Raw genomic sequence first — 23,137 nt, 5'->3', positions numbered from 1 at the left:
TTTAAATGAATAAAAATCATTTTAATGATCAAGCTATTTATTTAAATATCAAAGTGCATCCCATTAGATGACAAATTATTAGCAATTCGTAATTTAAATAATTAATTTTTTAAAAAAACGAATATTTAAAAGTTCTTAAGTTCCCAGAGTGACCATGCTGGCAAGCGCCGTTATGGGGCGCTCGCTCTGCGGTCACACTGCATTACTATTGGCCAGCGTTGTTGTTGTTCTTGTTTGCAAACATCCAAACTTCGTGTGGATTTTAAGCGGTATTGGTAGTAGTTATTGTCGTTCCGCCGCCGCGTGAAGTTAGATTCCTCCGACCGCTCGATTCAACAGCACGCGACACTCGCCGGAGAAGCAAAAACACAAGAAAAAAAAACAAAACAACAACAAGAACTATAAGTAGTGGGAAATTGGCAAAGGAGAAAGAGGAAGAAGGAAGCAAACGGAAGGGACGACGAACGGCAAAGCAAAACAAATCGAACGACGAAAAGCGGTGTGCAACGAAATGAAGGTCTGCTGCATTGGCGCTGGTTATGTCGGTGGTCCGACCTGCGCGGTTATGGCGCTCAAATGCCCCGATATCGTGATAACCCTGGTGGACAAGAGCGTCGAGCGGATTGCCCAGTGGAATTCGGATAAATTGCCCATTTACGAGGTACGTACGTACGTTTTTCTTTTTTTCCGCTTGTATGTACATAGGAAGTGCTACTGTTGTGTGCGTCTGCTTGCTAGTGGGAGAGAGAGGGAACGTTAGCTGCATTGGTGTGTGTATGTGCTCACGCCTTAGCCTTGCAATTTGTGTGTTTTTTCTTCTTTTCGGGGCTTCCACTAATCCTAAACAAACAATACATCAATCAATTCCCGATACATCGAGCAGATTCCAAAACGTCGATGACCGCTCATGTCCAAGTCGGTGAATACCCCCCTCCCTCCGCTCTCCTCTCTCCGCAAAAGTAAACCAGTTCCTCTGCACATAGAAAATGCCAGAGCTATTTGGAGATGTCTTGAATAATTCAATCCTATGGATAGATAGATACATGACTTGTAGATACATTAGTCCTTTAGTTACTGTGATTGAGTTTGCCATGATTAAGTTTATACGAGTTATACTTTAAATCACCTGATAGATTGATTGCCTTACGAAGCTCAGTTTTCGCGCAGTGTAGCCCGTCTTCACCTGAACAGCGGTGCGTGTTTGGCATTCTACTAGACTTCAGGTGCTTAACGCACTTGGCCCACAACAAGGTCAATGGTCAGTCGGCGTGTTGCGGCCATTAGTCACTCAAAATAAAGCATTAAAAGCGCGCAGAGCCGTATGATTGCTGAAATATGATTCGGAACGGAAAACCAGCGTGGGAATCGATTTTACTTTCCAGACTGCGTGACCATCGCTGTCGTTCCACCAGACCCAAATTCCAGATACTACAAGTGCGCCATTAGGTGAGAAGCCATAAGGTGCAAGCGGATTGCCCGCAATAGTAGATTCTCCTCCTACTCCACCCCTCCCCCCTCCAGCACTGCCGCATTTCCGTCCTGGCTTCCGTCCGCCCTCATTCCCCACTCTATACACTATATGTACATACATATTTGGAGCTACCCACACTTCTTATCGGCTCTGCGCCAAAACAAAGTCTCGGTTGCAGATAAGCTCGCTGGGCATGGCTTTTTTTTATTTTTTTATTTTTTGGTTTAGCGAGCTCACATTAGTTGGAATTACCAATTACCCACGTTCCCGTCAAACACCCAGTATCTCTGGGGGAAACAGTATAGAATAGAAGTATATACAGTACAATCACCCAAACACCCATTACTCTGTGCCTGAGTTTCGCGTGTACTGGCTTCCCAGTATATCACGTTTTGGGTTTTGTACCCTGTAGCAGTAGTATGTCATATCAGTTTCCTTAAAACAACAAATCACTGCGTATATTTTATATATTTAGCTCAAGCTTATCGTCTTTAAATGAGTGTATCCCTAAAAATAGTTTCAAAACCAATCAAGAAAATCCACATTTATCTGCATTCTAGACCGTAAATGTTTTTACCTAGACCCACAAATTGGAAAACTTACGTTTCTAGATAAGCTGCGCTCAATGGAGCTCGATTGTAATGGATACTAATGATATGCACGCAAAGAAGATGGGCAAAAAGTAGACACTGGGTGCACTTGTACCCATTAGAGCCATTAGAGGCTGTCTAGTCAGTTTCCCATTATTGATATTCACTTACCAAGATTGCAATACCACCAGCAAACAATCATGGCCAACACTTGAGTACTCCAATGCAATTTGCTAGGAAATGTCAGGGCGATCTTGTCAACAACATCCTCTTGTTTGGAATTTGCACAATTGGCAATTGGCAATTGGCGTACTTTCATTTTGCACTTTTATATTTCCCGCCACGTTCCAACTCGCTGTACTTATGTTCCATAAAACTTATCGCTTATGTTCCCAACTAACACATGTATCTGACTGGTTGTTTAATGTATATGTTCAATTATCAAGATCTGGAGATAGATCTACTGTTGTTGATTATATCAAACGAAAGGCGAAAAAGAAAGAAAGACAGTTTTTAACACCTGCCCCCCGAGAAATCCATATAAATACGTATGCAAATTTGGCTGGGCGCACCAAACGAGTTCAATGAACATTCAAAACGTATCTGAAACGGAAACATGTCTGGCTGAATGAGTTAAATGAGTGGTGAATCAAGAATTCGTGTGAATATTGCATAAGCGTTGTCATGGGAAGACCCTATCCAATAATTTCTAAATTAATCACTAAACGACGCCAAGTAAACCACTTCAGGTGCTATTGCAGCACGTAAACACGTTAATTGAGAGATAGTTTTCATGGGAAATCGGATACAAAGTATATACGCACATAAATATATATTTATATAGAAGGGTTATAATCTTATCGGGCAACCAAGTGCTCAGCTTTGGGAGTGGGTCGTGATTGGCATTTTGAGAAAGCCAAAGCTAAAAAACTAGGCCAACAACTTGTTGCTGAATAATTTCTAAAATATTTTAACAAAGCACTTTGGTTTCTTTTGCAGCCCGGCTTGGATGAGGTGGTGAAGAAGTGTCGCAATGTGAACCTGTTCTTCTCCACGGACATCGAGACGGCCATCAAGGAGGCGGACCTCATCTTCATCTCGGTGAACACGCCCACAAAAACCTGCGGCAATGGCAAGGGTAAGTACTCATTATATATAATCAGGATTGATAGATAGAGTAATTATGAAATACAACATCATTATTTTAATTCATTTAATTCATCTAGCTTCATAAGCTAAGAAAATATAGTTACTATCATCTCATAGCTTCAATCATAAATTTGTTATTTAATTGATAATTAAATAGTAAAGCCAAGAAGCAGACATCATAAATAGTTACTGAATGAGGCAATACTTGAAAATATGCTTTCTAAAAATAAACAGCAAGATGTCTTTTTAATTCAAAGAAATAAACTTTGTGAAGTGCGTTTAATCAAAAATCGTTTGATAATCACACAGCTCTAAAATACAATTAATTAAAAAAGCAATTCAGGGCGCACTTTCATAGCTATTAGTCACCAAATATTAAACTTTAAAATGTTTATTGTACACACCTCCATCTTTGGAGTGGACTTTAAGTAAACTTAAAATTAATTGCTAGCGTTTATTTTCATACCCAAGATCACTTAGTAATCCAGTTTTTCAATCTGCAGGCCGAGCGGCGGACCTCAAGTACGTGGAGAGTGCAGCCCGGATGATCGCCGAGATCGCCCAGTCCAACAAGATTGTGGTGGAGAAGAGCACGGTGCCCGTGCGGGCGGCGGAGAGCATCATGCACATACTGCGGGCGAACCAGAAGCCGGGCATCCACTACGACATTCTGTCCAATCCCGAGTTCCTGGCCGAGGGCACCGCCATCAATGATCTGCTGAATGCGGATCGCGTGCTGATCGGCGGCGAGGAGACGCCCGAGGGCCATCAAGCGGTGGAGAAGCTGTCGTGGATCTACGAGCACTGGATACCCAAGCAGAACATCCTCACGACCAACACGTGGAGCAGCGAGCTGTCCAAGCTGGCGGCAAACGCATTCCTCGCCCAGCGAATCTCAAGCATTAATTCGCTGTCGGCGGTGTGCGAGGCCACCGGAGCGGATGTCTCCGAGGTGGCGCGCGCCGTGGGTCTGGACTCTCGCATCGGTTCCAAGTTCCTGCAGGCCTCCGTGGGCTTCGGCGGCAGCTGCTTTCAGAAGGACATCCTCAACCTGATCTACATCTGCGAGAACCTCAATCTGCCCGAGGTGGCCGCCTACTGGCAGCAGGTGATCGACATGAACGAGTACCAGAAGCGGCGTTTCTCGCAAAAGATCATCGAGAGTTTGTTCAACACGGTGTCGGACAAAAGGATAGCGATCTTGGGCTTTGCCTTTAAGAAGAATACGGGCGATACGCGCGAAACGGCCGCTATAACCGTATGCCAAACTCTACTGGAAGAGGGCGCCGCACTGGATATCTACGATCCCAAGGTGGAACCGGAGCAGATCATAGACGATCTCACGCATCCCAGTGTCACGGAATCGCCGGAGAAAGTGAAGAAGGCGGTGCAGATCCACAGTGATCCCTACAGCGCCGTGCGAGCCACACATGCCTTGGTCATCTGTACGGAATGGGATGAGTTTGTCGATTTGGACTTTAAGCGTATATACCAATCCATGATGAAGCCGGCTTACATCTTCGATGGCCGCAAGATCCTCGACCACGAGCGACTGCAGCAGATCGGCTTCCACGTCCAGACCATCGGCAAGAAGTACCAGCGCACTGGACTCCTCCGTTCGTGGGGCATTGTGCCGCAGCTTTAGGCGCGTCGGACGGCGGATGTGGTGGCATTCACACTTAAAGTTGGCGAAATTTCCAGTATTTGCGAGACTACATTGTAAATATGCGTATTTTTTTCTGTATCTGAGTGTGTGTTAGATTGGGTCGATTGAGAGGATAGCCACTAGATAAGACCAAAAGCAATATTTAATCACATCTTGGACAATTGGATGTTCTTAAGTAGGAACTCTGTCGATTTTAAGTGAAAAGTAAAGTTGAATTCTAGAATTTTGTATATTAGTTTCTAAAGAAAGTAAGCTTTTAAAACATTTCTGTATATAATAAGAAAGCGTTATACTTATTTGAACACAATTAAGGCAATATTTAACCACAAAGTTATAAAACGTAGCGTTTTTTTTTTAGATACCCCCTCTGAACAGACAATATTATAATTTCCCCATATCGACCCAAGCTAACGAGTGTGTTTTTAAATAGTTAAAAGTATTCAACTAGGCACACCCGAAAGGGAAACCCTCAAACCGTATTTGTATTCATATTCCTATTCCCCTGTCGATCCGCCACTCGAGGATCGGTAGTTGCAATATAAGTCCCCAGCAGGACAATCCCCTCCTGCGGTGGGCCAATAAAAACCAGCATTTACACGAGAACATGTAAATTTTATAATAAAAATAACAACAATGCGTTTAACTAATGTTCCTTTCAAAAGGGTTTCCTCTTGACTATTTGGCGGTACCACAAAAAGGAGGTGGCCGCCGATAGGCTGAACCAGGTCACCAGGTACGACAGGTGATCGTTGCGCAGGGTAACGCGTGTCTGGCCACCGATGGGACCGTGTGCAGCCGTTTGGGCGTCGTATACGGCATCCAGGAAGACAGGAGCCGCTCCTGTGGCGGCGCACATGCGTACCAGGTCGCGATAGAGGTAGACATTGCCCTTGTGGTCGGGTGTAAACTGCGGACGTGCCTCTCCTTTGCGCACCACGGCCGTGAGCTCCACTTCCGCCTGCTGTTGGCCCAATGCACGGGTTTCCGGCTCCACTTGCTTGCGGGACACCCATCCCCGATTGACGAGCACTATGTCGCTAAGGGATCGGATGAATATTAAGATGATTCGAAGAATGATTTTGGAGTATAACTTACTCTCTATCTGCCAGCTGAAAAGGGGTTACTATTAGATAGCCATTGCCCGAGTCCCGCTGCGAGAAGAGTCCTCCTTGGGTCTCCACGCCATCGGGACGTATGAGCGATCTCGGACCCATGCGCATCTCCTTGTCATGAAGGAAACGTCCACGGATCTTGACCAGCCGGTACTCCATTTGGGAAAGATCACTGAGACTGCCGGATGCAGACATTAGAGTGGGAGTATATACAGCAGTATGTGCTGGCAAACCTACTCATCTGGCAGAGCGACAGGCGCTGTGCTCAACTGTTTGTTCAGATCCTTGATCAACTGTTCCTTCCAAATCTTGCGCTTCACCTGCCAGCAGCCCAAGCCAAATGTGGTGGCCGGAATAAGCTAGGGAATGGGTGGCAACAATGATTAGTAATATTATGCAGCTACGGGCGCAAGTTTTGACCCACCAGGAGGAACCATCCCAATGGAGCAATCTTCTCCTTGTCCTTGGCCGCCTGATTGGGAATGCTGGTGGTCCAATTCACCGGCGCCCGCTGTTGTGTCATCTTCCTGGTGATTATGTTCGGTTTGTTCGCGGTGCCGGTGTATCGGGATACAGTCTGCATATTATACGCCACCTGCCGGCACATTTGACTCCCCAAACGCAGCATGCTTTATATTATTTAGTTATCAAATTTATAGTTACTTATTTATTTACATTTCCAATTGGAAGTTGACAGTATGACTGTTTCGTGCTGTTAAAAGTAGCCTTTAAATCACGCAGTCACACTATTCTCGAACTCAAGATTTTCTAGAATTTATGAATTAAAACTACAAAAGTATGAAGCGTCTATGTAAATATAATTCCTAAATATAATTTCCTATGCTAAAAAACATATATTTTCATTCCCAATTATTTTTAACAATTCTGTTATTTATATGTTAGTAAATCACTGTTAGCTTGTGTTTATAGCCGAGTTGGCAGCCCTGCTGGATCAGCTGTTTCGGACTGTTGTCGCGTGCAATTGGAATTTTGAAACGATTTTGTTTTAGTAAATTTAAAAATATTTAAAAATGCACTGCACTCGAGCAGTTGCAAGACTGGCCGGCGGCATAGCGAGAAGCACATGGGTAGGTTCAAAGCAATGGATGTGCGTGATTTACTCAAAACACAGGCCTACGAATGCACCGCCTGCAACTCTTATATAAACGGGTGTACAATTTTTAAATTAAACTTTATTATAGGCAACACAACATGCCTACAAACACAGCCCAGCGATACTGGGAGTACTGGAGCAGCCCTGCCGCTTGTGTTCCTCCACCGGCGTGGTGGATAATCCCAATAAAACGAAACCAGGCGCAGCAGCAGCTGCGGAAGGCGGAATCCTGAAGAGAGTGCTCAACAAAGTGGGCTTCACACCGAACACAAAGGCGGTAGGTAAATTATACTTATACTTATTTCTTTGTTAATATTAAACTTTGTATTCCCTTACTAGCGCCTCAAGGTAACCAGTCATCTGCTGTACGAAAGCGTTGCCGACAAGATCAACTATGTGGCCTTCTTCCGCGACTTCAATCTGCCCAATACCTTTAACTCCTGGTTTCTGGTCACCGAACTGCATGTTTGGCTACTCCTAATGCGCTCCATGGCCGAGGGCTCGGAAACGGGCGAGGATGGACGCTTCCTGCGCAACTGCATTGTGGAGGCCATGTGGGGAGATGTCAACACACGGGCCAAGAAATTGGGAGTAGGTTTTACACTAGTTCATCTTTAGTTGGCCATATTCATCATACTCTGCATTCTGTCTTGCCCCACAGGCTCACAATCCCTCCCGCACCCGTCAGCAGATCGAGACGTTATCCGAGCAGTTCCAAGCGGCCCTTATTGCCTACGACGAGGGCATTATGTCCGACGATCGGGTTTTGGCCTGCGCCTTATGGCGCCGCTTTTTCGAGATGAACTGCGATGATTATGCGCAGATCGAGCGACTGGTGAAATACGTCCGCCAGCAGACCACCATGCTGGACAGTTTGCCGCGCGATCAGTTCATTGTGAAGCCGAAAGTTGCATGGTTGGATTTGGACAAGTGCAAGGTTTAATCTTAGTTATATTCTGTTTTTTAAATAAAGTTGTGAGTATGTAAACGGAAAGCTAAATGCTCAGGTCCTCCACGGACTGATTACTCAAGGCACGCAGCTGGCACTTGAGCAGAAATGCTGTAATCCTCCGCTCTGCCCGTCTCCTGTGCGGTTCTTTTAGTTGCGCCAGTACTTGGTCCATCTGGAGAAAGCTGCTTCTGGGGGAGAGTATCTCAGCTGGCTCTTGTTCCTCATAGATGATTTCCTCCTGGATGATCTGTTCGCTGGGCTCCTCGATGACCTCCTCGATGATAAACGTGCTGGACTGTTGTGGCACATCCCCATCCTCATAGGTCTCCCACAAGAACTGCACAGGGGTTTCTGTCTGGATGATCGCCTCTTGTTTGCCCGTGGAGTCCCTTACTTTGGGTTTGTTTCTAGTTTTGGAGGGCGGCTGGATCTCGGCCAGAAATCGTAGGCGTTCCAAGTACGGCCAGGTGGAACCACTGGTGTCCGCTCGGCGAAACTCCTTGCGAAACTGATAGTGCAGATTGTTCCAGCGCATCAGGCAGAAGTCCACTAGTGAGAGTGTTACTTAATATGGATATAACCAAGGTATTAATAAACTGGCTTACCATCACAACCCATCATCTCGGCTATGCGAGCCCAAATATCAGTTTTCGCCTTCATGGCATCGTAGTTCGAGAGCCCTGATCTCTTGTAGAGCACCGGATTTGGTTCCACCAGATCAATTAGCTTGAAGTCGAAAGGTCTGTTTTTCTTGTAACTGGTGCGCATTGCTACCAAACGCTTCTCTTTATTGAATTTGATAATTAAGAATCCCTTGTTTGAGCCATGTTTGTTTACATTATGAAGTACGGCAGAGCTTCGATCAAGCGAAAACCATTTGGCACTTTTTGAATGGCATAATTGCAGGTAAAAAATAATGGTCAAATTTAGAGGGATTACATATAAGCCAAGTTTAACTGAACTGCAATATTACAACCAATTTCATAATTTATTACTTTACAGATTTAAATATAAGAGGTTAACTACTGTGAGTGATCACTGTCACATTCCGATTGCTGACCACTTTTCTGTATTTAAGTCCGGTCACATTACTTTTGCTGTCAACTGCTATCGAAGTTCTTCAGCCGATAGGTTCAGACAAATAATCTCAGACGGACTTGTTTTTGTTTTGCTTAAAAGATTAATAGTTCTTGTTGTTAGTTACCGGCGCCGCTATAACCAAATACTGGTTAGACAACTAAAACCAGAAATACAGAAATCAGTGCTAGTGCTCAACTTAAATATTATCGGATATTTCTTAAGTAATTAAAAATTATTAATTATTTATAAATACTTATAAATTATTTGGCAATTAACAAAAAGTTTGACATTTATTCCTGTACATTTACCATCGGCCCTTGAAAACTCTATCGATGTTTCCAGAAAACTCAACCAATCGGAAGCAATCGATATTAACACCGATTTTTTCCACAGCTCTATTGACGACGTAGAAGCTAAAAAAATTGTGGAGTGAAAAATTGTGAAAAGTGACCGAAAAAACTATTATTTGGCCAGCTATATTTCCACTTACAGCACAGCAGCAATGAACATGTGAGTATAGAAATATAAGCCCACATATTTTGGGTGGAAATTCGAGCTACCATGCGGCCAGGGGCCGAGTGTCGAAAATCAATAAATTCAAAATGGCAGTAAAAAATGAAAATTACATAAAAAAAGATCGTTTCGTGTAAATTTCAACATTTTGGCAACGCATTAAAAGACTCAAAATTCTAATTTCATGGCGCAAAACGCTCGTTCCAGGTACAACGGACAGGTGAACGCCTACGGAGGCGGCGGAGGTGGAGCTGGTGGCCTAGCCGGTGGTATGGTGCCCAATCGCATGGGCGGCGGTGCTCCCGGCGGCGGACCCGGTGGAGCAGGCATGTTCCAGCGCAACCGATCCGCTCCATACCCAGGTTTCAATGGTCACGGACCCGCCAATGGTGGACAGCGACGCATGAACGGTGGTGGTCCTGGCATGGGACCCGGAGGACCCCGCAATCAGGATGGATTCGGTGGTCAGAACGGTGGCCAGCGCTCTTCCAATCATGGCGCCCACCTGCCCAAGATAGTTTGGTCCGAGGTTAATCTCACGCCATTCCGCAAGAACTTTTACAAGCCGTGCGATTCGGTGCTGGCCAGAACTGCCGGTGAAACAGAGACCTTCCTCACCAGCAATGAGATCACCATTAAGGGCGATCAGGTGCCCACACCCAGTATTGAATTCGAGGAGGGCGGCTTTCCCGACTACGTGATGAACGAGATCCGTAAGCAGGGTTTCGCCAAGCCAACGGCCATTCAAGCCCAGGGTTGGCCCATTGCTTTGAGTGGACGGGATCTGGTGGGCGTGGCCCAGACCGGATCGGGCAAGACCCTGGCCTATGTTCTGCCGGCGGTGGTGCACATCAATAACCAGCCGCGCCTGGAGCGTGGAGATGGACCCATCGCCCTGGTGCTGGCACCCACTAGGGAGCTGGCCCAGCAGATCCAGCAGGTGGCCATCGAGTTTGGCAGCAATACGCATGTGCGCAACACTTGCATCTTTGGCGGAGCCCCCAAGGGACAGCAGGCTAGGGATTTGGAGCGCGGCGTGGAGATTGTGATTGCCACACCTGGTCGTCTGATTGATTTCCTTGAGCGAGGCACCACCTCCTTGAAGAGATGCACCTATCTGGTGCTGGACGAGGCCGATCGTATGTTGGACATGGGCTTCGAGCCCCAGATCAGAAAGATCATGCAGCAGATCCGTCCGGACCGTCAGGTTCTGATGTGGTCCGCAACCTGGCCCAAAGAGGTGCGCCAACTGGCCGAGGAGTTCCTTAATAACTATATACAGGTGAACATTGGTTCGCTTTCGCTTAGCGCCAACCACAACATCCTGCAGATCGTGGACGTGTGCGATGAGAACGAGAAGCTAATGAAGCTGATTAAGCTGCTTACGGACATCTCGGCGGAGAATGAGACGAAGACCATCATTTTCGTGGAGACCAAGAAACGTGTGGACGAGATCACTCGCAATATCTCACGCCAAGGCTGGCGCGCATGTGCCATTCACGGCGATAAGTCGCAGCAGGAGCGCGACTTTGTGCTCTCGAGCTTCCGCAATGGCCGGCACTCGATACTGGTGGCCACCGATGTGGCTGCCCGCGGACTCGGTGAGTATACGTAGCCTTTGTGGGGCCTCAATGAGGCCAACTTCCGTTTTTTCTCTCCGTAACCAAGCAATTGTTGCCTGTGGATCAATCAGCATCCCGTGGGGTTTCATTCATTATTTTGTGATTCGTCGTCGACGCCTTCCTGGTTCGTCTGGTCTCAGCGATCCGTCAGCGATGAATCGGCCAACACCGCCCAGCCTCTTCGCTCTTCCTTCCGCTCTCTGTTTCCAGAACTTTTGGAGGTTTTTCGTTTCGGGTCTGTTCCGGATTTCACAAGTTTTTCAGTCACGATTTAAGCTGAAAGCGCACGATTCCCAGGGGCTCATAGATGGAATCCTCGCTTATTTCAGTGTGTAAATATTCATAGTTGGATGCAGTTTTTTTGTTTGTATTTATTTGATTTAATTAAGTTGGGTAAAAATAGTAACCTACAATTTTGTTTTGCCAAAAGAGCTCTACCCAAGTTCTTCGCCTAGCTTTATTTGAAATTTACTGAAGTATTTCTTAAATATTGAAAACAATATTCATTTCACCTTATGTGAAAATGAAAAGTGTGGATTTGCCAGGCGGGTAGCTAAGTTAAGGCGAAGTTAACTGAGCTTAAAGCTGGTTATCCTCAAGTGAAGTTTGTAATTTGGTAAACGTGAAAACCGGAAAGGACCGCTTGTATTTTTTTTGAATTGCATGTTTGAATCTCTTAACAGCCGAGAAATTGCTATTTATTATTTTCCAATAATTTTTCAAGTGGTTCGATACCGAGTGGATCACTAAGTCTAACTTGAACCCTTTAGTTTGCTGAATGATTCTACGAATCCGAAGAAAAGGTGTGGGCTCAAATAATGAGGGGAATGTGTTTGTTCTCCATGCATTGCTGGTTATACGATGTTGTTACTTTTAGTTCGTTTGTTGCTCTCTTGCTCATAGTTTTTAGTTGTGTCTCGTCAATCACATTTTGAGTAACTTAATTGTAAAAAGCAATTTACTGTCAGTCAAGGAGTCAATGGCCAGCAAAATAATCTAAAAAAAAACAGCAAAATCCTAAGTAAATAATAGTCTCAGTGCACCATAAAAAATTAACCCTTAATCCAAGGCGATTAAACTGTGCCTTAAAACTATGCATATCTCTTAAGTTTTTTTTTTTAGTTTATAGAAAAAATGTGAAGTAACTAATGTGTTGAGTAATTGCTACATTTTGCGGCCCAAGAATTTGTTGACTGATGATAATTTTCTGTAGCTTATTTATGTATCATAAAGTACTTAATATACTATATTACGTCGCTCCTTACTCTATGTATAATACCTAAATTTGTGTGTGAACAAAAATATCATCAGCACTTTATGAAATGGACTTCGATTTTTCAAATGGCAAAAAAAAGACAAAAAACAAAAAGCAAAAAAAAGAAAAGTTAAAAAAGTTAAAAAGTTATATACACAAAGCAGTTAAAGAGAAAAGCTATATATACAAGTTGAGGGTTGAGTTATAAGTTTCTAGCATTGCGGAGATCCGTGGGATCTCCATCATCACGGCCCAGTTGCGAGGACAGGATCTCCAGGGACAGGGATTCTTGTTCGTAAGCCTAATTCTAATCCCATAATTTAACCCTAGAGCGCCGGGGTAAGTACTAGGCTAATTTATTTCTTCCTAATCATAGCAATATGTCCGCACCCTCGTTCCCTCCTTAACCATCAACGTGTATCTTGATTTTAAACCAAAGCACCCCTCTATATCTATCATAAGCTTCGATCATTCATTTACTTTATATATATATCTCTTATTTATAATGTTAATTTTAATCAAGCCGTCTCTTGTATGCATTAAGCTTAAACATTTATATTACGATTTGTGTATTCAAAAATGATATGAAAGTATGATGAGAAGAAAAGGTCGAGGTCCACATTTCTGCAGTATAAAAAAAACATATGTCTATTTGCCAAAGATATATAGTTATTAATATACGCTAATAGTATTGATGGCGAAATTTTTGTTCAAAGTACAAAAAAAGAAAAAACATACCAAAGAAAAAATTGAAACCGATCTACCACCTACCAACTACCAACCGACAAAATCCATTCGACAATTCGATCAAAAATATATTTTAAGTTCTATTAACAAACTTAACAAGAAAACAAATGATCGCACCATGACACCACTACCATAACCACCACTACCACTACAATGACACGAATACTCACACCATGACAGAAACGGACAACACTCACACAAGCACACAAATAAGTTTTCGTTTTTGTTGAATAGTTTCTTGAGTATTGAGAAAGATTCCTATTTTCGACGCATTGGTTCGATTCGATAATTTTAACGCTTCTTTTCACATTCTTCAATTTTCAAATTCGAAATGAAAAATATAATTGAAATCAAACAGACGTTGACGATGTCAAGTTTGTGATCAACTATGATTACCCTTCGAACTCGGAGGACTACGTTCACCGCATTGGACGTACCGGACGATCCAATAACACCGGCACCGCCTACACATTGTTCACTCATTCCAACGCCAACAAGGCCAACGACTTGATTCAGGTGCTGCGCGAGGCCAACCAGGTGAGTTCGACTACTAGTACAAGTCTAAAGGGTACTCACCTTCTACTCCACTTACTTTGCAGACCATCAATCCCAAACTGATGAACATGGCCATGAGCGGTGGCTACAACAAGCGCGGTGGCGGCATGGGCGGCGGCTACCGTGGCGGCAATGGCTATCAGGGCCGCAACCCACAGATGGGCGGTGGATACAATGGCGGCAACAACTACCGCAACAACAATGGTCCCGGTGCCAGCATGAATCGCAATGCCTTCAACGGCGGCAGCGCTGGCGGACCACCACGATTCGATCAGAAGCCACGCACTTCTCCGCCGAATCAGGGCGGCTACCGCGGCCAGGGAGGCGGTGGCTACCAGGGTCAGCAGCAGCAGCAGCAGCAACAGCAGAACGGCGGAGTGCACTTCTCGCGCTTCAATCCCAATGCCGCTTGCTTCGAGCCCAACAAGGCACAGAATGGTCCGGGTTCTGGACCGCAACAGGCACAACAGGCGCAAACTGCCCAGCAGCTGCACCTACTGCCCGATGCAGCATTGCAATCGGCGTTAACGGCTGCGAACTTCATAAACGATCAGAAGCGCTCCCGCTTCTCGCCGTACAACATGAACTTTGCCAACATGCCACCACCAGCGATGAACCAACAGCAGCAGCAGCAGGCGGCGGCGGCCCAGCAGCAGCAGCAACAGTTGCAGACTCCCCAGCAACAGCAACAACAGCAACAGCAGCAGCAGCAGCAGCAATTGCAACAGCCACAGGCTTATGGCCAGTACTCGTCGATGTCCTCCAGCATGGCAACCGTGTCGCTGAACGGAGGAGCTGCAGCGGTGGCCAACTCTTACCGCGCCCAGTATGCAGTGCCCACGCAGGCGGCACCCTATATGATGGCGAATGGCGGCGATATCTTTGCCTATCCGCCGCCACCACTGCCTGTGCAGAACTAAAGGCTCTGCAGTTCGATAGAGGCTACCAAATTGTAGATCAGCTCTACTGTAATTTCCTTTCCCCACACGAAACATAACACGCACATCCGTACACCCACCCGTATAATTGTACACAAGCCACGATCACAAGTCCAGAAACTTCATAGGGAAGATGTTAGATGAGCGTCGGTGATGTGCGTATCGTGTAGATCTCCTCCGCCCACATCATAGCTATATAATATGGTTTAATCTGGAATCAAATACGCTTTTAATTTGATTAATCTCTTTGTTTCCTCCCAAACAAAAAAACAAAACCCACATTTAGTTGATAAGCTTTTGGTTTAGTCAAATTGTTAGGGCATTCGAGTGCCGATCATCGATGTTGTTGGCATTTATCTTTCCAGAGCCCTGGGCGTATTTGATTTCTTTATACAATTCTCGAATATTGTACCTATCTATACATACACTGCAAAAGAAATGTTTGCAATGCTCCAAACAAACCCAAGCCAAAAGAGATTAGATACAATCGGATAACGAAGGAACACTAATTGGGAAAGCGCTCCCGCACACCTTTCACACTATCGGACACATGTACACATAAGAAACAATGTCAATTTCGTGGAATCAAATGCGTATTATTATGTCATCTTAAACCATATTATGTGACTAGTCTAATGAATTGCTTTAGCTGGATACTTTTCACACAATAACAACTTTAAAACATACAAAAAAAACAATGAAACATCAAAATACTTTCAGAAATATGAAATGCAATTCCATTTTATGTCAGCCCATAAGTATGAATTGATAACAAGATATGAATAAAGGAATTAATTAGAAGTTCAACTGTGCGTTATAATTATTATTGCCGCTGTGAATAGAGAAGTCGCTGGAGGCGCCTTTAAACTTAATTGATTTGCTTTTATTTTTCATTTTAAATATATATATATATATATCCATATAAGAAAAAACTATCATACATCCAAAATTATCAATAATAATAAATAGAACTAAATTATACAAATATTACTAGACAGCTTCATCCGTTAATTGCATATCCAACGAACATTCTATCATCATATCCATATCCATTCATCAACGTTACACCATTTCGAGAATTTGACGGAAAATATTTGTTTGTTAAAAAATTACACCATGAGATTTATGACTAACAAAATTGCGTGAGAATGTAGAAGTCATTTGTTTGTTACACTTTATATTATTTACTTTGTATGATTTGTGTTTGCTTTTCTTCCGGGCTCTAACACCTCCTACTCCGCATCTGCATCCGCATCTGCATCCGCATCCGCATTTGCATCTTCTTTGTGGCATTGGCATATATATATCGCCTTATAACGCTATACTCGACTCGATTCCTAAATCTATGTACCTTGCGCTTTCGGATCCAAACTCCAACTATGTTATGTCCTTATGTGCCTATCCTACGCATCGGTTCTTTGGCTGCCTCTTGAATATCTTTGTAGTTTAATGCTTTATTTGTTGCTCCGCATAGGTATAGTAGTTGCTCATCTTGTTTTGTGGTAAGTAGTACGCAATTTTTGGGGGGCGGCTCCATTCGCCCGCCACTTGGGTTTTCTGAGGGTCTGAAACATTGAGTGCAGTTTTACAATTTCTTAATTGATTTTCTTCCATTTTGAAGTTTGTTTTAGTTTTTTTTTTTTTGGCATTTTCTTCGTTTTTTTTTTTGTTTGTTTGTGTGTTTGTCACGGGGTTCGTATTTTGATAATTTTGGTTAATTTTTTAGCTTTCCTCTTTGGCTGCAGTTTTTCCAACTGTGTGGGTTTAGGTTGTGTGTGTGTGTTTGAGTGTGTGTCTGAACGTGGGTGCATCCTCCGTCTGCTGGCTGTTTACATATATAGATATCACGAGAGTTCCTGCGAGAACTGCGTCTCCAGGGTGGGTCTAGTTCTAGTGGGGTTCCTGCTGGGATTGCGTATCGGTGGTCCTGGGCTGCCATAGCCCGCCGCATACAGCTGCGGGCACGAGTCTTTTATGAGTTCCTGCGTCTCGCGCAGCTGCCGCTGCACCTGCGGCGCCAGTCGCTGCACACTGATGGCTGGCGGGAACTTGTATTCCGCCGCTGGAGCGGCCTGCAAATGGTCAAGTAAATATGTGGGTCACTTAGTTGGCAGTCAAGATATAAGTTCGGTAGCAAGACAATCTGTAGAATACGCCTTTGACTCAAGGCAGATCCTTCAATCTCAGGATCTAGTTGCTACATCAAGCTAGTTTCTTCTCAAGTACATTCTGTCACAGATAGTTGCATATTCCGGATCACTCACCTGTACGCCGTGCATCATCTCGCCGTAGTAGGCGCCCGGCGGAGGAGGCGGCGGCTGTTGCTGCTGGATTTGGCTGTGTGGAGCGGTTGGCGGTTCGTAAGTTTCGGGGGCGTTGCATTTGATGCTGCAATTAATATCACTGTATTTAATTATATAAGTAGAAAAGCACAGATGCTGCACTTACCCAGTTGCACAGAGGAGAGTGGTGGCAGCGGGGCCACCATAGATGAGGCGCTTTGGACTCACGCTCTGTGGCTTTGATCCGGCGGGAAGGGTCAGCAGGTATTGCTGTTGCTGCTGGTAGAGTTGCTGCTGCTGCTGATTGAGTTGCAGCTGCTGTTGCTGTTGCAGTTGCTGTTGCTGCTGCAGCTGCTGTTGCTGCTGCAGTTGCTGTTGCTGCAGCTGCTGCTGCTGTTGATGCTGCTGCTGCAACTGGACGAGCTGTGCCGCTGCTGCTGCCGTGGACGTGTTGACAACATTAGGATCCAACTGGGGCAGCAGGATTAGTTGTTGCTGCTGCTGCTGCTGGTAGAGCACTGCCGCCTGTTGCTGCTGCTGTTGCTGTTGCTGCTGCACCACTTGCCGTCCCGTCAACACATGCTGAGGTAGATACTCCGTCGTGGGCAGCGCGACTATCGTCGAGGAGGAGGAGGAGGAGGAGGCGGTGACCGCCGACGCGCTGGAAGGCTGGAGCAGCAGGCCGGCGCCACGTGGTGGCTGCTTCAGTGGCACCTGCACCTGGCGAATGGGCGTCGTCTGCAGCGAGCGGCTGGCCGAGGAGCAAATGGAGGCCGTGATGCTGGCGGACTCCCAATGTTGACGCAGTGCGTTTAGTCGGGCCTCCTCCAATGCGATCTCCGTCTCGCTGGCCGAGTCGTAGTCCGGACCCTAAAATAAACGTGTTTGTTTAGCCGGATTTACTCACGAAAAAGTATAGAAGCTAACATAACAGACAGACAAAAAGATTGAATCCATATTCTCATATAATATAAATGAATACATTTCAAACTTTGTAATATAATGGGATGTTTTGGTTCCAACACGTTTGATAAAATAATCAAATTAATCCTCACAGCGAACACATTTTCCTGCTGCGTATGAGGTGCTCATATCTCTTTGAAGTGAAATTTACAGGTAACAAGCGAATTTTAATGGTTCCTCACATGTTGTTCGAAATGAAAACAAATACGAGGCTATAAAACCAATTGTTTTGCTCTTTCGATTATTTGGCGTGGCCAAATACTTAGTGCACTTATATATATTGATCTTTGGCCAACAAGCCATTTGTTTATTATCACGAAACAGCCCATTACACATCAATATTATGACTATTTGCTGTTCTTCTATTATTTTCGTGAGGCTTATATTATAAAGCTTTTAAAATATATGTGTTTGAATTAATAAATTCTCAGATTTTTCAGATTTAAATTTTATATTTCGCATTTTACGTATTTGGGGTCATTGAATTTTAGCTTATGCAATTAATTTTGGAAGCAAGATTGCTAAGGAAACTTTTTGTTTATGAAAACGAAGGAACAACGTTTATTTTCTCTAACAAGGGATTGAAAAATAAACCCAGAATAGTGTTTATACTTTAATGGACTAGAACTATTGGGAAGCCCCCCGATTTAATTGTTGATCATAAAGCAACCAGCTATTTGTGTATCACAAAGTGGATACTCACCTCATCGATCTTCTTGTCCAGCATGCGGAAGAAGTTCTGTTGGCTAGATGATATTTCCCTGGAAAAGTGAGGTGTTCATTTTCGTTTAGGTGGTCGGTGGGCTGACTTACTGGCTTTGCAGCAGCGACAGGTTCTTGGCGCGCAGCAGGGAGACGGCCACGTCCTCGTCGCTTTCCTGGATGTCCTTATTGCTTAGCTCCTCGCTCTCGTCGTGCTTCTCGCGGTCGCGCTGCTGTGCCTTCTCGGCATCCTCGATGTGGCCTTCGTCCTCGTCCGTTTCGGCATCTGAGTCGGCTGCCAAATGGACAAACAAATGGATAATGCCAAAGAAGAGTTTCGAGCATTAGTCAAGCTGAGTGGGCAATTTCGCGAGTGCCATGGAGTGGCAAAAGTTTTGCAATAAGCCAAGTGTGGCAACTTCTGTGCGATGCGGCGGGGGGCAGTCGAGAAGGACGCTTAGAAAACACTTGTGAAAATTATGCTAGGTCCTGGGCATGTGCACACTCCGAACAACTAACTATCTGCCTTAGACATATTCACTTATTAATAAAAACATGTTTAAGTAAACAATATCCTATCCACCTAAAAACAAAGTTGTTAGCATCCGTTTTGTGCTCGCACGTTCTGTTTTGCTAATCCATCTTTCGACTTGACCTGCGTATACTTAATATTTCCTTGGGCCTTTCTTTGAAGTGGCCTTGCTACCCATAAATTTAATTAAAAGCCGTTATGCATTTTAATGCAAATTCGGAAAAGAGAGAGCCGTCGAGTATTATGAATAATTAATCTAGGACCGAGAGTAAAGCTTAGGCGCCTCCGAAATATTTGGGTCGTTTATGGCACAATGGCGCCTTTGTGTATGCTATACTTTTTTAGCTCTAACCCTTTTGCCCACACAGACACACACACACAAACTTGCGGGGCCTGGGGGGCTGGCCACGCCCCTTGAAGCGGCGCCCAGTGCAACAACAAGTTGCCTTTTTAGCAGTTAATTATACACACACAAAATGGAATAAAAAAAGCAAGAAACACGCACACATAGACAGCCACAATAGAGCGGGGTTGGGCATAGTCAAAAGTTTGGCATGTAGGCTAGGTTTTTTCATTCTTATGAACTTAAGCGCAAACACTGGCTAGTGTGTGTGTGTGTGTGTGTTTTGGTGTATATATAGACAATGCTGTGGGCTTTAAAATGTAGGCCTTTATTATTACTTCGGTAAATGCATGGCCTTAAAACTGGGCTTCTCCTTTCAACTTCCCCTGCGCTGCCCCTTTTTTTCACTGCTGGTGACATATTAATCAATGATGTCCTCATTGTGTGGAAACAGGTGGCTCACACTCACACACACACTAACACTCATGCACGGAAACACGGACGTACACACGCACACACAGCTGGAGGCAAATTGATGTCGTCATGCGTGTAAGCTTTTGTTGTGCGAGGCAATACTTTTTCCTCGCCATTTCCCCAATTTCCCTCGCTCAACACAGAAGAAAATGCTCAAACGAATTTGCAGATCATTCCGAATGATCGGGGATATAAAAATGTAGCAAAACAATATCAATTCTAGCACGCAAAAAAAGAAAAACATGAAATCTATAGGTAAAATGGTGATATACTAAACTGTGAAATTTTCCTAGATCAATTCATCGAGTTTTACTGGTTCTTTATGATATAAATAACATAAATGCCAACTAAAAATATTTGAACCGTGTTTTTTGGCCTATAAAAACCTGTAGATTACCTATTGATTGTTAGCTTTCAATGGTACTTTTCGTGCTGTGCACCATACGTCTATGGGATCTTATAAAGTCAGGTGCCCCAAGGATGTACTCCCATTTCGCCTACTCACCATGTCCTCCTTTCTTGCCGTTCGCTTTACTCTTCGATTTCCTGGGATACAAATGTATCTTGCTCTGTCCACAGCCCATCTTTTGAATGTGCCGCTGCCTCTAGAAATCCAGAATCGCTGCTTTTGCTGCTGCTGCTGCTGATGCTTTTGTTGTTGTTTTCAATTTGTGTTGCTTTTTTTATTTATCTGATTTTTTGTTGTATTATTAATTTGTTGCTCGACACGTTGCTCTCCCGCTCTGTCAGCCACTCTCCTCACTGCTGCATCACCTCTCCTTCTTTTATTTACGTGTGTCGTCTATTCTTTCTTCTGTTTTATTCAATTTTCACTAATTTAACTATGTGTGTAAATTTAATTTATTTGATTTGCTGTTGTGTCTGCCGCTGCCTCTGATGCCGTTGTCAATTTCGAAAGATTGAGGTAGCGGCAACAAATGCTCCTCGGGGGGAAATACATTTGTGCGTGAGTTTTTCTAAGGGAAAATGCCACCCAAGCCACCCACTCAACCAGCCACCTATTTCCAGTTTAAACCAAATACAGGACAACTTGGCTAATTCGAGCGAAGTCAAGCGCTTAATTAGTGGACAACTTATAAACTGATACCAAGTTCCAATTTCTTAAGTAATCGTTTTTGTTTTGAAAAATCTGTCAACAATTATTAAATGTTATTCATATTACTATTTAAAGCTACATTGTTTGTTATCATTTAATATTTTTAATTGAGTCATTAGATACTGGGCTTCCAATTTACTGATAATAAATAAAACTTCTGACTAATTTCATTTAAATATTTGTCTCAAGAAACAATTTTGATTAGTACTAGCATTATTAAATATGAAATGGTCTGAAATTACAGCTTAGGGTCAGTTTTCCCTGCTCGATGCTTCACTGTAGTGGCATTTTCCTCATTTACTTGTCTTTGGTATTTTGGGGACTGTAACGGAAATTTAGTGGGTCCCTGGCTGGCACTCAACCACTTGTTTCAGCCGCGCTATAAATTCAATTTGCAGCGTCAATTTGTAAACAGGACAAACCCATAAAAGGGTTTTCTGACCAGGGCTGCAGCAGCACTACGCCAATCGCTCTCCTTGAGAGCCTTTTGTGTGTTGTTGATGTTTTCGGTGATGCCTTTGAAGCACCAGTGGGCAACCACTGCGTTGGGATAATCGCGCGCGTGTTGCTCTTCTTGTTGTTTATGTTGTCGTTGGTAATTTAAACAAATAATAACGATAATAAGCACAACAAATAGTGTGCAACAAAAACACTTGAATTATATTCAATTATTCGCAGAAAGAGCGAGAGCACTCGGCCACTCGCTTTTGCTCACTGGATATTATAATAGACACCGACACGGGAGACACACCGCACCACCACACACACACACAGAGCGCACGGAGCACACGCACACATGCGCCCATTTTGGGGGAAGACGGACACAGACAGGCGCGCGCCAAAAAAGAGAGAGAGCGCGAGAGAGAGAGCGCCACAGAGAGAGAGAAATTGATTTTTCTATTTATAAAAAAAAATCAAAATATATCCGCTTGGTTCACATCTTCCCTGCTTTTTTTTTTTTTTTTGATTATTTTATTTTTGTTGCCGCCAACTGGCAGCGAAACATAATTTATGTTTTATTTATGATTGCCGGATTTTCATTTAATTTCCATTCCCATGGCGATTGTCGGCTGGCCGCTGGCCGTTTTATTTCGCCCCAAAGAAACTTGTTTGATTTATCTCACTTGACCACTTGGTCGCATTTGGCCATTCCATGAAATAAAAACACTATCATTTACCGTTTAACGTATACACCAGCTTATTTACACCAATTTGTTAATAACTAAGAGGAACTGTCGCCCATTTTTTCGGTTTTTTTTGTTATTTTATTTTTTTAATTATTTACACTGGCTTTTTCCTGCGGAAAACTTTGCCGAAAAGTATCTGCGACGCGTTGCGAGTGTGCGGAATTTGTATGAAATTTATGCTGCATGACACTCCTCTTTGTGTCACAAAAAGCGAGAACCGCTCTCAGCGGCATGCCAGCACACACACAACGATGGAGGTGAGTGCCCACTGAAATGGGGGTGGGTTTTCAGGCGGAGCTTTCGCACAGGGGTTCAATGCTACCGAAGCTGGAGCTTTCGGCAAACGGCGAGCTTCGGGGTGCCCCCACAGTGAACTCTCCTGGCAGGGCACGCTTTAAGCTTTGTGCCAGGAACTTTTCCGAATTGTTGGCCACGCGAAAACTGCTCCAGTAATGCCAAAAAGCTCCTGCAGAGGTCAGGTCAGTGCCCATTCTGGAAGTTTTCAAATGGTGTTATACAGTCAGCTATATAATGTTTTTTGTTTATGAACAGACTGTATTTGTTTTTAAAAGTATTTTGTTTTATTTCTTGTATTACTATATATGGGTGTTGTACTATTTGTTACTTTATATATAGACTTCGAAAACAACGGACACGACGGACACCATAAACACCTCAAGCAACACAAACATCATAAACATTCATCAAGACCACAGATATTACGGACACCACAGACACCAACGACACCACGGACACAACGGACAGCCTATCCC

General features: G+C 44.0%; 6 protein-coding genes across 10 annotated transcripts; 3 read left to right on the top strand and 3 right to left on the bottom strand.

Moving 5' to 3' along the window:
• Positions 1-263: 263 nt before the first annotated feature.
• On the top strand, positions 264-5,537 carry LOC6533246 (UDP-glucose 6-dehydrogenase). The gene is made up of 3 exons (XM_002093936.4): positions 264-661; positions 3,061-3,199; positions 3,714-5,537. Exons 1-3 carry the CDS (start codon positions 512-514, stop codon positions 4,853-4,855), a joined length of 1,431 nt encoding a protein of 476 aa, XP_002093972.1. The 5' UTR covers positions 264-511; the 3' UTR covers positions 4,856-5,537.
• On the bottom strand, positions 5,468-6,691 carry LOC6533245 (SURF1-like protein). Its single transcript, XM_002093935.3, has 4 exons — positions 6,413-6,691; positions 6,226-6,347; positions 5,972-6,166; positions 5,468-5,913 (listed from the first exon to the last, which is right to left on the bottom strand). Exons 1-4 carry the CDS (start codon positions 6,614-6,616, stop codon positions 5,532-5,534), a joined length of 903 nt encoding a protein of 300 aa, XP_002093971.1. The 5' UTR covers positions 6,617-6,691; the 3' UTR covers positions 5,468-5,531.
• A 226-nt stretch (positions 6,692-6,917) lies between these two features.
• On the top strand, positions 6,918-8,096 carry LOC6533244 (ubiquinol-cytochrome-c reductase complex assembly factor 1). Its single transcript, XM_002093934.3, has 4 exons — positions 6,918-7,076; positions 7,191-7,379; positions 7,442-7,693; positions 7,764-8,096. Exons 1-4 carry the CDS (start codon positions 7,020-7,022, stop codon positions 8,043-8,045), a joined length of 780 nt encoding a protein of 259 aa, XP_002093970.1. The 5' UTR covers positions 6,918-7,019; the 3' UTR covers positions 8,046-8,096.
• On the bottom strand, positions 8,019-9,082 carry LOC6533243. The gene is made up of 2 exons (XM_002093933.3): positions 8,660-9,082; positions 8,019-8,603 (listed from the first exon to the last, which is right to left on the bottom strand). Exons 1-2 carry the CDS (start codon positions 8,820-8,822, stop codon positions 8,098-8,100), a joined length of 669 nt encoding a protein of 222 aa, XP_002093969.1. The 5' UTR covers positions 8,823-9,082; the 3' UTR covers positions 8,019-8,097.
• Positions 9,083-9,198: 116 nt separating this feature from the next.
• On the top strand, positions 9,199-15,571 carry LOC6533242 (ATP-dependent RNA helicase DBP2). Of its 2 annotated transcripts, XM_002093932.3 has the most exons (5): positions 9,205-9,355; positions 9,528-9,644; positions 9,855-11,248; positions 13,630-13,808; positions 13,871-15,571. In XM_002093932.3, exons 2-5 carry the CDS (start codon positions 9,637-9,639, stop codon positions 14,744-14,746), a joined length of 2,457 nt encoding a protein of 818 aa, XP_002093968.1. In that variant the 5' UTR covers positions 9,205-9,355; positions 9,528-9,636; the 3' UTR covers positions 14,747-15,571. The 2 variants fall into 2 exon arrangements, with proteins under 2 accessions (XP_039230697.1, XP_002093968.1); XM_039374763.2 differs by lacking the exons at positions 13,630-13,808; positions 13,871-15,571 and adding an exon at positions 11,316-13,338 and having other exon boundaries at positions 9,199-9,355.
• A 927-nt stretch (positions 15,572-16,498) lies between these two features.
• Positions 16,499-22,567, bottom strand: LOC6533241 (putative mediator of RNA polymerase II transcription subunit 26). Of its 4 annotated transcripts, none has more exons than XM_015194374.3 (7): positions 22,356-22,567; positions 20,566-20,902; positions 18,823-19,006; positions 18,713-18,755; positions 17,213-17,916; positions 17,029-17,152; positions 16,499-16,836 (listed from the first exon to the last, which is right to left on the bottom strand). In XM_015194374.3, exons 2-7 carry the CDS (start codon positions 20,642-20,644, stop codon positions 16,609-16,611), a joined length of 1,362 nt encoding a protein of 453 aa, XP_015049860.1. In that variant the 5' UTR covers positions 20,645-20,902; positions 22,356-22,567; the 3' UTR covers positions 16,499-16,608. The 4 variants fall into 4 exon arrangements, with proteins under 4 accessions (XP_015049860.1, XP_015049858.1, XP_002093967.1 ...); XM_015194372.3 differs by having other exon boundaries at positions 18,713-18,770; positions 22,356-22,562; XM_002093931.4 differs by having other exon boundaries at positions 18,713-18,770; positions 20,566-20,874; positions 22,356-22,562.
• Positions 22,568-23,137: the final 570 nt, after the last annotated feature.

This window comes from Drosophila yakuba, chromosome 3L, assembly GCF_016746365.2.
Source record: "Drosophila yakuba strain Tai18E2 chromosome 3L, Prin_Dyak_Tai18E2_2.1, whole genome shotgun sequence".
Taxonomy (NCBI): Eukaryota; Metazoa; Arthropoda; class Insecta; order Diptera; family Drosophilidae; genus Drosophila; species Drosophila yakuba.
This window is presented reverse-complemented; position numbering and strand designations above follow the sequence as displayed.